Raw genomic sequence first — 11,864 nt, forward strand, 5'->3', positions numbered from 1 at the left:
CGGGTTAATCTCGCGATATGTGAATGAAGTCTCTCTCCTGCGAATAATCCGGAGGGAGTAAAATTATTTCATGGATTATTAACATTTTTCTTTTTTGTGTGTATTTTGTTACAGTGATCGAGTGCTTTTTTTTTCTTGGATTTGTTAAACATTTTTTTTGTATGTATTTTTTACGTGACATTTTTTTCTTGGACATTTCTTTTTTGTACTTTTTAAGTGACTTTCGTACTGACTTTTGTACTTTTTTTAAGTGACTTTCTACCTCAACCTGGTGAGTCTTTTTTTAATTTTTTTCTTTTTTTATTTTTTACTCGGTGGCGGTGGCGGCGGGCGCGGCGGTGGCGGCGGGCGCGGCGGTGGCGGCGGCGACCCCCTCCCCTCTGACGTCATGTCCACGCATCCAATTTTTTATATCATCTTCGTTATTTATCTTTTGGTAATTATTTATCACAGTGCTCTGAAGGCATCAATCGTCGATTCAATCGCACGCTGTTTACATTCAATGGCACTGGGTCGCCCAACACGCGCCGTCCCCCCCTTCCCCTTCCCCGGAGCTCCTCGGTTGCGCACAGTTCCCCCCGCACAGTTTCCCACCCGCATCCCCCTCAACGCTTCTGAGTTAGAACCCGTCTTATTCCTACTAATAAACATCTTTACTAAAAAAATTATATTGTTTTAAAACAATAACTTTTTCAAGAAATAATGTCATCTTATTTACAAATATTTTATTTGAAGTAAAACTATTTATTATTTGAAAAATCAAACAATCGAATTTATTGAATCAATGATTGCTTTGTTTGGACTATTCCAAAAGATAAATTTCTTTGAATTTAATAAAATTTATTGAATCCAAAGAAATCTTTTTCTCTGTATAGTTTTATAATAATGAGATGAATAATGAGATGAACCAATTGGTGCAAAGAAGATACGAAATTGCTTTATATAAAAATTATTTGCAAAATCTAATTACATATTTCTTTCATGAAATCACGCAGGATTGAGAGATTAAAAAGTTATTAAAAAATATGCCATCGCTGAAACTCTTCTTAACGAATACATTCTCCTCACGAGTACATGAGTATGAAATTCTGCTAGAACTACCGAGAACTGTCGCTAAAATTGCAATAAATAATCGGCGCGATACTATTCTTCCGAATGCCGTACCGTATTTATAATATGAAAAGTGAAAAAATAATTGTTTAAATTTTTTTCTTGAAATTACACATAATGAATCGAATATTAGTATTATTCGAATATTAACTACAATTGTTGTTTAAAATGATAATATTTATTCTATTCTAGTACTTTAGAAGGAAAGATATTAGGCTACATTCGCGAAGTTAATGTTTAATTTAATTTTTTGTTATTAAAAAAGCTATAAATATTATAAAGAATAAAATATTTAATAATTTGTAATAATGTTGACGTGAGTCTCGGCGTGATAAGAAGCATGAACGGCAATTCATCCTTCTCCGCGCCGAGTGCCGGGCAGCCAATGTCGTCACGCTGGGCTGTCCTACGGGTTAGGCGGGCGAGCGCTTTCTCCTCGCGCGTTTTTATTTGTGCAACTTTAATATTTAATAACAAGAAAATTATTGCGAATATCGCAAAATGGTATAAGATATTTTTATTTATCTCGCTCCTGTCTATCTTCTCACAAGCGGTATTACACATGCTATGGGACATCCTGTGTGTGTGTGTGTGTGTGTGTGTGTGTGTGTGTGTGTGTGTGTGTGTGTGTGTGTGTATGTGTATTCATTTATACAACTATCAAGCATCAATAACATCTAGATTTTTCTTCTATTTTCATTGATTTTTAAAATATTTATTATAAAAAGAATAAAAAAGGAACTTAGAAATATTTAAAACATTAATTGATAAGATTAAATTTGATAACTGGATTGGATGATACTGATAATCATTGATCAGAGATTATCATTGTAATTTACAAAGTTTTTACGATAGTTTTTGGAGATGAAGGTCTTGCTACAGTCAGATCTAGACGTGATCCTGCCGCTGCAATAAGTGGGACGGTCAAACAACAATCACAGTCCTCTGTGTTAATTTCATTTACTCGGAGAATCCTATCATATGGTCGCAAAATACCATCGCATGGTCCACCGGGTCGCAAACAATTTATGTAAACGCCTCGTTCGTAAAGACCGTCTGATACTGAGAAGCCAAAATCTTCATAAACTGAATCTTTATGAAGTGATACATACACTATTTGCTGAGACTTATTGTTCGAACCACTGGTGCAGTCTTGTGTCCTAAAGTTTAAAGATAAAAAATATTTATATCAACAATTAATTTAAAAAACATTTTAATTACTAGATAATTAATTGATACCCAGTATATGTCGATATTGGTAAATCTAATTGTCCACTGTCTGTGGAAGCTGAATCCCAAAGCCTGAATATTTCCGGCATGATACCACTATTATCTTCCAATTCATCCCAAGAATCCATTGCACTGTCCATGCTAGGAAGACTCTCCCTGCCCGAACGTAATGGATTGGTTGGAAATTGCATTTGAACTGTGTCGTTTCCTATACTGGATTCTCTATAATAGTCTCTGTAAAATAATTTTTTTAGATATTTTTTGTACTAAGAGTTTTTAGAATAGTTTTAAAGTTAGTTTTTTAGAATAATCTTTAATTTTTTTCAAGATATTTTTTTGTCTTTTATTAAAAATATTAGAAATAAATTTTTTCTTTCATTTAAGATCGACTATATTCTAGATAATTTTTAAAATATATTACATTCTCACTTTGCATTAATTTTATTATATCAAAATTTTATTATATCAAATATATCAAATATTTATATTGATGTTTTTGCTCCTTTTTAATGCGTTTATATTGTTTGCATTTTAATTTTAGAGTTCAGAGAGATTTTAACATATATGTAATACTATTATATGGCTAGCAAAGCTCTTAGCAATACCGTAATACTACGGTGCAAACAATGCTCGTCTGTCTTTATCACTGTTTATTGTAAAGCGTGTGCGTGATATTTTTCCTTCCACTATGGTCTAAGCCAATGCGAATTGTTTCATAACTGAGAAGATTATTCGGCAAAATTCGCATTGTATGAATACTATAAATATTAAACAAATTTTATTAAATGATATTTTTAGACAAATAAGGATTCCTTTCGATAACAACAATAAGCGTGATCATATTATGACACAGGATATTTTGGATAATTACCGAGCACAACTGTGTATCTATTAAACGATATCTATTATAACGATAGTAGTAAGTAGGGCACTATGGCGCGTCAAAACAAACCCCCACCACCTTCCCACTGGCGCCAGGGGCGTGGCCCCCGACGGTCAAAAATTGGCAGCCACATGGAAATAGAGCGTTTTGATTGGTCGGTGGGGATGGGAGGTGATAATTAGGTAATTAGTGGGAGTGTTCTGATTGGTTGGCTCCGTAGCTGCCCAACGCGTGATTGGCTTTACCCATAGTGCCCCATGTGTGCGATTGGTTGTCGAAATGCTAGACGAGGTAGGGGAAGGGTGAGAAAGCGTCTGGGACCGATCGGAGTCCGAAAACAAAATGGCGACTGCGAAAAGAAATATGGCGGGTCTGTAAAAGGAATATACTTGTCGAGAATGGAATGCGATATTTTGTTCACGTGGGATGGAGCGAAGAGAAGAAAACCAATTTTTTGTGGAATTTACCGGTTGTATATGGGATATGAAGAATCACGTTTTTCTTAGGGCGAAAGGTTTCTCGGCGTCTCATAGTCGGTGAATTTAGATAAAATTCTCGACTCTGACATTTTTTGTATGAGGAAAATATAAGTTACGAGTGGATATAGGTTTTGAAGACATGAGATTTTCGGTGTGTAATAACCATTATTTACCAGATCGTATGGTATTTGGGAGGAGGAAAACGAGAACGGTCAGGTTTGCACTATATATTTCTGACGTCGATGACGTCGAATTCAGAATTATACAAAGCTTTTATTCTAAGACAAACACGCGGATTGAAAAAATTTTCTAGATGTAAACTCTAGATTTTTCTAACATTTGGAGTTATACACTAGCGAGATTATGTTCCTTAATTCTATGGTAAACAAACGAAAAATATTTAAAAAACGATTAGATATTTCTAGCTTGGAATTATGTGGCTAAAATTGGTTTTAAATCGGTGGGAAAGAAAGTAAAATGGACAAAGAATTTATGTTACAAAAATTAAATTTATTGTTATATCATTATACAAATTATATCATAATAGTGTTTCTTTAATGTTTAATTGTTCTTAAAAGTACAAGTTTGTATATGACAGCACGTTACATGAGATTTTTCACATTTCTTTTTTCCATGAAGAAATATTTTACGAAATAATTGTACGATTAGTTTATCATTATCTTCGTAATCTTCGCTGAATATTTTGAGAAATTGTTTAAGCTTATAACCGCGAGACAAATAATAAAGAAATACGCAGCAATATTGTCCACAGGTCTAAGAAAATGTGCCCTATAATCGCGTGATATTCCATTTATGAGTAGTAGAGTTTCGTCGAAGTCGTAGATTGAATCTGGAATCCAGGGGTGGTAGTCCGTAGCTATCGAAATACGTGCCTTCTCCGTTCTTGTCTAGGTAGAAAGTAACCCCGTGTTGTCCAGGACGATCGTGATTATCAGTGTTCGCGACGATGGCCGTCGACTTCGTCCACACCCTCGGGATTCTGTCGGCAGGATACACACCCGCATGTTCGATACTGAGATGATGCAACGCTCGTAAGATTTCGAGCGAATTCATCTTCCGCGATGTGAAATGATGTTTGACTTGTTTTTTGGCTCGTCGGTGTCGTTATATTTTTATCCTCTTGCGAGGATTGTAGGGTAGAAGCTTCCTTTTTTTCACACTTGAGTTTCGATAGATCTTCTTTCTCAGCTTTTATTTGTTCGCACCTCGCCTGTTCTTTTTCTAATCTCTTATTTCTCCGTTCACGTAACGAGATTCGGAAAATTTCGTTTTATTGTAAAAATCTCGCTTTCTGTATCACTGTCATCAGAACTTTCAATGGTAAAAGAATTAGCGTTGCTTATGTAACAGTTCCCTTCTTGAGATTGCATCCAGTATCTCAATTTGCATGCATTGCGTAACGCGCAATGAAATTTGTCGGAATTTCGCTGAAACTCGTGATGACCGCAGCGCAATTCATGCTCCTCGCCTTCCGAGGTTTTTGAAAGTAGGAGAGATTCCTTCTAGATTATATACGTTTCTTGCGAGTGTATTTTCCAAATAATGTATCTTCTCTCGACCTCGGGTATATATGTAACGCGCTTGCCGTGCAATTTCACATAGTTCCGCCATGAAATGTTTGGAATTGACTGTTCCGTCAAATCACTCGATCCCATGGAAGTTTTGAGAGAGCCAGTTGTTTTCTCGTCTGTATTTTTCGGGTAATTCGACAAATGGATATGGAGGCATCATAATGCAATGACTTATGCTTCGTTAATGGCGACAACCGCTACTTCCTTCGGCATAAACTTCCCCTCAGCGTCGCGGAAACCTTGTATATCGATAACTATATCCATGATGCGTAGAATATACTTTCAATTTATTTTGCACGAAGTGACGACGTTCGCGACTAAAGCAAAACTGCGGCTACTTTTTGTTAAGCTTTCGAAGAAATAGAAATGAAAAATAGATAACGGTGGGAGGGGGGAAATTCGAGTATGTCTCATCCGCTAAAATCAACGATAATTTGACACGAGGAATCGATCTCTAACACGTTATCGAATTCTGCGTAAACGATACAATTAATCGTTGAGGTAATAGCTTTTTCAAATCGCACCTCTAATCGTAAACTTCCATGTCTGACAAGATTCCAATGTCCAGCGCAATTTGCCGATAGATCGGGAGTAAGATCGAAAGCGAAAAGCATGAAACCTTTGGCATAATCTTCTCTACTTATAGAATTCCCCTCGTTTAGAAAATGGATGCCTGTTCCTGAGAAGAGGGTATTATAAGCCTCGACATAGAGCGGATGATCTTTTGAGAAATTCGGTTGCAGCGGTCTACTCGGAATTTGCACGCCATCAGCATATAGCGAGAAGAAATTTTTATGCCGTAATTTTTGAAATTAAATGGATTTAACTTTCTGTCGCCGTTAAACGCTTTGTTATCGACGAATCCGACTATTACTCGTTTCGGAAGTTGCCCGAGTATCACGTTATCAATCGATTCTCCTACCACTCCGGCGTGAATCGTGAATGTTTTAACTTCGACTCGCGTAAGAGGATACTTGGCGGTTGTCTTACTCAGCATTCTCGCATGTTCGAGTAACACTGCGGGGCTTATTTTTGCTCTTCTTATGAGTAAACTAGCATCTAGAATGCGTATTTTCGACGTTGAGTTGCTTTCCATGAGGCAAAACGCATCTCTCGAGCGAACGAGTCTCATTCTAACCTCCACTCCCTTAATTAAAAATTTATCCTGATTAAAGACGTCGCAATGAAGATGGCCTATTAGATCTACCGAACGTTCTCCTTGGATGTATCGGGCGCGTCTCATGAGAGCTTGATTGAGGTTGTCCGATTCTAATAGCGCGTCCATATAATCGGGTTCGTCCGAGACAGGAAGTCAGATGGGAAGTTTTTGCCGGTGAAAAATAATTTAACAATGCTTCAATGTACGCGCGGTACGCGTAGGCGTTGTTTGGGGTGATACGAGTTTTTGATTGAAGTACACGTCGATCTGGTTGAACATCGAATGTAGTAGATGATTCACAGGGCCTACTTTGTTTCCTTCTGCTTCTCCTCCTCCCACTCCTCCTCCTCCTTCTGCTGTCGATGTTCCAGCATCGGGTAAATTTTCCACTCGTACGCGAAGGCTTAGCATGGTATGCGTGAGATCTAGATAATCTTCTCCGTGCCCAGGTACGACGAATTCTATAGGCGCGTCGTCCGCGAGCGAGGTCACCGGTTTGTAATAAATCCATTGCGAATTCTCGATACTGGTTTGAGTAGGAGGTAAACTGAAAAGATCGAGCTCGCTTTTTAAACACTCGCTCGAGTGGGTATGAAGAAAGGACATATCTCTCAAATTTACAAAGTGCGTCGGTTAAGCGAATATATCGGATACGGTGCGCTTTTTCTCGCTATTTCGATGTTTCGTTGCCTTTTTAATTTTGCCCGCTTTCCTCTTCGATGATTTTTTTTAATCGTTTTTTTTCACGCCAATTTTCGATGATTTCTTTTTTTTACTGGCTTGTCTGCGTTTACGAACCGCACTTCTCCCGGATTTAGTGGTGCGTGCGTCGTACCCTCCGAAGGGAAACTGACCCGGTCGTATTTTCGTGGATGTTTTATATCCTGAGCCCTTCATCAAGTTACTTATATTTTCTTTGGCTTTTCTCTTAAGATTTCCGCCCGATTCCTTGAGCCGCGTTTTGACTACTTCCCTGAACGGAGTGTTGTTTTCAACATCCTCTATCACGCCAATTCCGGCGCGTAAAGCTTCTTTCCGGACTGCGCACATTCCCCTGCTTAGATAAGGAAGTACTCTTCTAAATAATCCTCCGAGGAAACTACCGATCCCATGACCGCGCTGATAGGCTGAACCGACGAAAATTCATGGAATTCCGCCTGCCCTGCCCCCACCGTTTTGCATTTCGTAATACTCGTTGTATTTCATGGAGACTTAGTTTTTTCTCAAAGCTTCGTAGACTTTCCACCGCGAATGGTAATTAACGGACGCGTCTAAAGTGTAATGTTGCTATCAGCGTTCCGGAAACGAATGGTATTTTTTCTCCACGGTGATCTTTTATATCTATTTCAATTTTATGGAATTTCGTTTGACGCAAAGGAGTATATTGCAAAGTGAAGAAATATTTTACTAAATTCGTTCCGTATGTGTAATTACATCCGAGTATTTCGATTGGAACAATCCGAAGAAGCGGGCTCCGCGGGTTATGTAAGGCTCGCAAATGTCGAAATAAATGTACATTTTATCAGGGATACCGTGCCATAGACTACAGGGTTCTGCAGTCCAGAAAGATACAGTGCGTCCACTACCGATGGCATAACCGAGTTTCAAAAACGGCGTTAATTCGTCGGAATTAGGTAACTTGTGACGGTAAATTGTGCCGATGTGTATCATCGATGTTGATCTTCAATATTTGAAAAATATTAGCTGGCAGATTTATATAATGAACGAGAGTACAGTTATCGTCACAATCGATGCTTATATGGACATTACCACCTGAACCTTTTCGTAGTTCGAAAGTAAAATGAGAATCGCTGCGTCTGCACTCTTTATTAATCGCGTACATAAGATCCTCTGTATTTTTATAAACCCCTGTCTGTAAGTGCAATTCTTTCACCGTAAACTTATCATCATTTTCTCATCTTTTACGCTCTTCAAATCAACAAATCTAATCTTATTATCGTTTCGACGTATGTAAAAAAGACTGGAGGGAAATTGAATCTCGCTAAGCGCGACTTCCCATTCCCCGAATAAATGTACGCCGTGAGGTAATTGAGTGGTGAAAGAAGAGCATGTATTTCCCGGGAAATACTTCTTACTGCTATCGCTCGGAAGAACCATAAAAAATTGTTCTTCCTCCATCTTGGAGAAAAGTTAAACTCGAAGCGGGAATCCAACTGTCGAATTTACTGGGATATCCTTGCCAGCTAACTAGCAACTGTTTATTAGCACCGCGTCCTCTATTTTTTATCACGCGCTCGACGATAAACTCTTCCTCCCTCAAATTTTTTCTGACCCGTGCTAATTCTTGTTCATAAAAAATCCCATCGATGTGTTCACCCGATAAATCGCACAATTCGTACACGCGGGGTCTTCGCCAATGAAGAACGCGGCAAACTCGAAATATTTCCTCGCTCCAACGCGCTTCGTATCCTTTCTCGAAAGTGGCTTTTGCTCTACTGACATGAACGAGATCGTTAACATTCGAATTTAGCCTTTTCTACTTTCGACGCCGCCTTCTCTCTCGCGCCTCTACGCCGCTCCATATTTTCGTCTGCGATGCGAGCATTTTCTCTCGTAACGGTCGCCGGTTGCATCCTGATGGATGAATGACGAGTGTGATTGTAAGCGCGCACGATATCTGCAGCACTTCGACTTGCTATAACGCCGCGTATTTTTATGTGTAAAATAGCGCCATATTCGCTTCTTTAATGTTCTATTGAAGCGTTCAACGACGGCAGCTTTGACGTCCGGATTGCGAGTTACTCGATAATGTATGCTTCTTTCTTTTAAAAAATCTTGCATCGGTCGCGCGATAAATTCTTTATCCTTGTCAGTTTGCAAGTACACGGGTACTCGACCATCGCTTCTCGAGAGAATATTTTGGAAGGCGCTTGTCACGCAATTGCTCGTTTTATCCCGCAACGGTTTTACCCAGACAAATTTACTAAATACGTCGATAATCACGAGAAGATAAGAAAATCCGTCGTTGTAACTTTTGAGATTACGGAGTTCGATCAAATCTGTGGCCTCCCACAGATCATCGATATTCGTCACGTTGTAACGCAATCGCGGAAATTTTCGTCTCGACGGACGGTGCAGCGTGTACGCGTCTTGCGATTCAAGCCAGCGAGCTACTTCTTTACGAGAGAAATTCGGTTTAGCGGCACGCGACAAGTTATCTGATGCCGAATACCCCGCATAGTGCGCTGGATCGTAATACAAATTTTCAAGCCTGGTCATTTCAATTCACTCCAATCGAGTAAGCGTCTCTTTCTTACCTGTCGAGAATCTTTTGCGAAGGTTATAGGGATATCGTCTTTACGAAAACGCGGCGAAAGAAACAATGCGCACCTCGCTCGCTCTTCTTTTTCGGTCTTTCGGCGTTTTTTGTCCCTTTCTCGTGCGTCGTACTCTTTTCCGCGTCGTCGCCGTCGACGTCGCCGGCGTTGACGTAGAAAGTTTTTTCGGTATTTTCGGAGTGGAATTCGCTTGTGGTGATGATAATATCTTGACAAATGTGGTTGCTAACAATTCCTTATTTCTTACGAGTACAGCCGGGATGTTTGTCGTACGTAGTAATCGCGCAAACTGACCTCTTCCTATTCACGGTTTTTCTCTCTCGCATCGCGTCGTTTATCAGTTCCGTGATATTCGAATCTTTTATAACGTCACCATTGATAGTCACGATTCCTTCCTCGTCCCAAGTAATTCTCGCGGGTAATACTTTATCGATCAAATGTAAACGCGCCTTGGCGCGAAAACTTTTCGGCACCTTTTCTAATATTTTTTCGACGCTTTGCCGTTCGCGCTTACGCAGAGACTCGCCTCGTAGTATATTATTTACTTGCCCGTCAAGATGGGAAAGTTTGCTCAATGGTTGTGATTCGCGCGCTGGTTCCACCATGTCTCCCTCCTACGCATCTGAATTGTTCTCATCGGCGGCGTTACGCGCCGAATTTTCCTTTTGCGCTTTATCAAAATAGAGATATCTCCAAAGTACTTCTTTATGCAATTTCCATTTCTCACTTACATCGCGCGGAGTGGGAGAATTAAGAATTTTGCTCAAATCGGAATCGAGCCGCGACAAAGGCGGTCCGGGTGTTTATACGGAATTTAAATTTTCTCCATGTATCGTCTCCGAATTCTGCCTCATGGAATTTTCACTGATGCCTATTTCCGTTTGCTGCTGTTGTCGGAGATGATGCTGCATTCTTTCGAGATTTTCCGTGGAAATCAAGACCATCTTTTTTGCCCTTTCCATAATTAGGTTTACTCGATCTCTCTCTCTCTGTCTTGCTGACTATTCTCCGATAATTTTCGAAAATAGGAACGAAAGGCCCTATGAGATAGGGTAAAAATCCGCCTCGCTGTAGTAATAGCTTTTTCTTACTTTTCCAATTACCGTCTTTTTTCGCTATGCGACACAAAGATGCTTTATATTTGCTGAAACGATTTTTTTCAAAACGTTCGAGCGGGACGTTACCCTTGAGAGTATTGAAAACGCACTCGCGGATACAACGAATGAATTTTTCATCCGCCTGACGTAAGAAAGAGGCGCGTTGATTTTTGTTCAAATTACACAGCGCTTCGAGAAGACAGATATTTTTCTTACCGATCGAACGTTCTGCGATTTTTCTCGCATTAACTGAGGATTCTCTTCTCTTTTTCATCACGAGGAAGTCGCGCGACTGTCGCAAGAGAATGCAAGTACGATACTTTTATATGAAACTTCCGGAAAAGGATCTGCGCGATACGTAAATATAGTTCAGCGTATCATCGGGAAATATGCATATGCGAAAACGATACTCGTCGGGAGTCGATTATTTCAGATCGAGCAATAAATATCCGTGAGGTTGAGACGTGGTGTCGTGATACGCTTCCTCGAGGAACTTTAGATCATTGGGATAGTCTTGTCGAGCGAGATAGCGGATTTGCGCGCGATCTCGTGGATTTTTGAAAACCACAAAGTAATTCGCGTTGAGAGATATATCACGTTGTCCACGGCTCTGATGAAAGAGATTTTGCGTGATGAGAATTACGCTGAGATTCTTATGATGACTTCCCTTGGTAAACAGATCCACGATCGCTTCGCTCGAGGATGATTCCCTCATAAGATCGTCAATTATTATCAATTTCGCGCGCGGATCGTTAGAATAATCTTCTGGACGCGGTAATCCCTCGTGAAATTCGATTGCGGAATCTCGAGTTTCGTATTGAAGTTGCTGATAAGCATCCTGCCATCGGCGTAATAAAACAAAATTCTCTCAAAGTAGACATCTGCCATAGCGGATAAATGACGAAGAAATCTCTTTACAAAGATTGTTTTTCCACATCCCGTCGGTCCGCACACGATAGATGTCCACGGATGTTTCCAGCGTACGTCCATTTCGCGAAATGAACGCCTTGCGCGT

General features: G+C 39.7%; 1 protein-coding gene across 11 annotated transcripts in view; it reads right to left on the reverse strand.

Annotated features, from left to right (window-relative positions):
• Nucleotides 1–1,609: 1,609 nt before the first annotated feature.
• Grip (Glutamate receptor interacting protein) overlaps nt 1,610–11,864 on the reverse strand; it is a 256,270-nt gene continuing 246,015 nt past the window's right edge. For all 11 annotated transcript variants that reach the window (XM_089073303.1, XM_089073301.1, XM_089073299.1 and 8 more), the window contains 2 exons: nt 2,350–2,574; nt 1,610–2,270 (listed from right to left, as the gene is read on the reverse strand). In XM_089073303.1, the coding sequence (XP_088929429.1) occupies nt 1,946–2,270; nt 2,350–2,574 (550 nt within the window). In that variant the 3' untranslated portion in view covers nt 1,610–1,945. The remainder of the gene's footprint in view (nt 2,271–2,349; nt 2,575–11,864) is intronic.

Source organism: Pogonomyrmex barbatus, unplaced genomic scaffold, assembly GCF_055798465.1.
Source record: "Pogonomyrmex barbatus isolate J1 unplaced genomic scaffold, ASM5579846v1 scaffold15, whole genome shotgun sequence".
Classification (NCBI taxonomy): Eukaryota; Metazoa; Arthropoda; class Insecta; order Hymenoptera; family Formicidae; genus Pogonomyrmex; species Pogonomyrmex barbatus.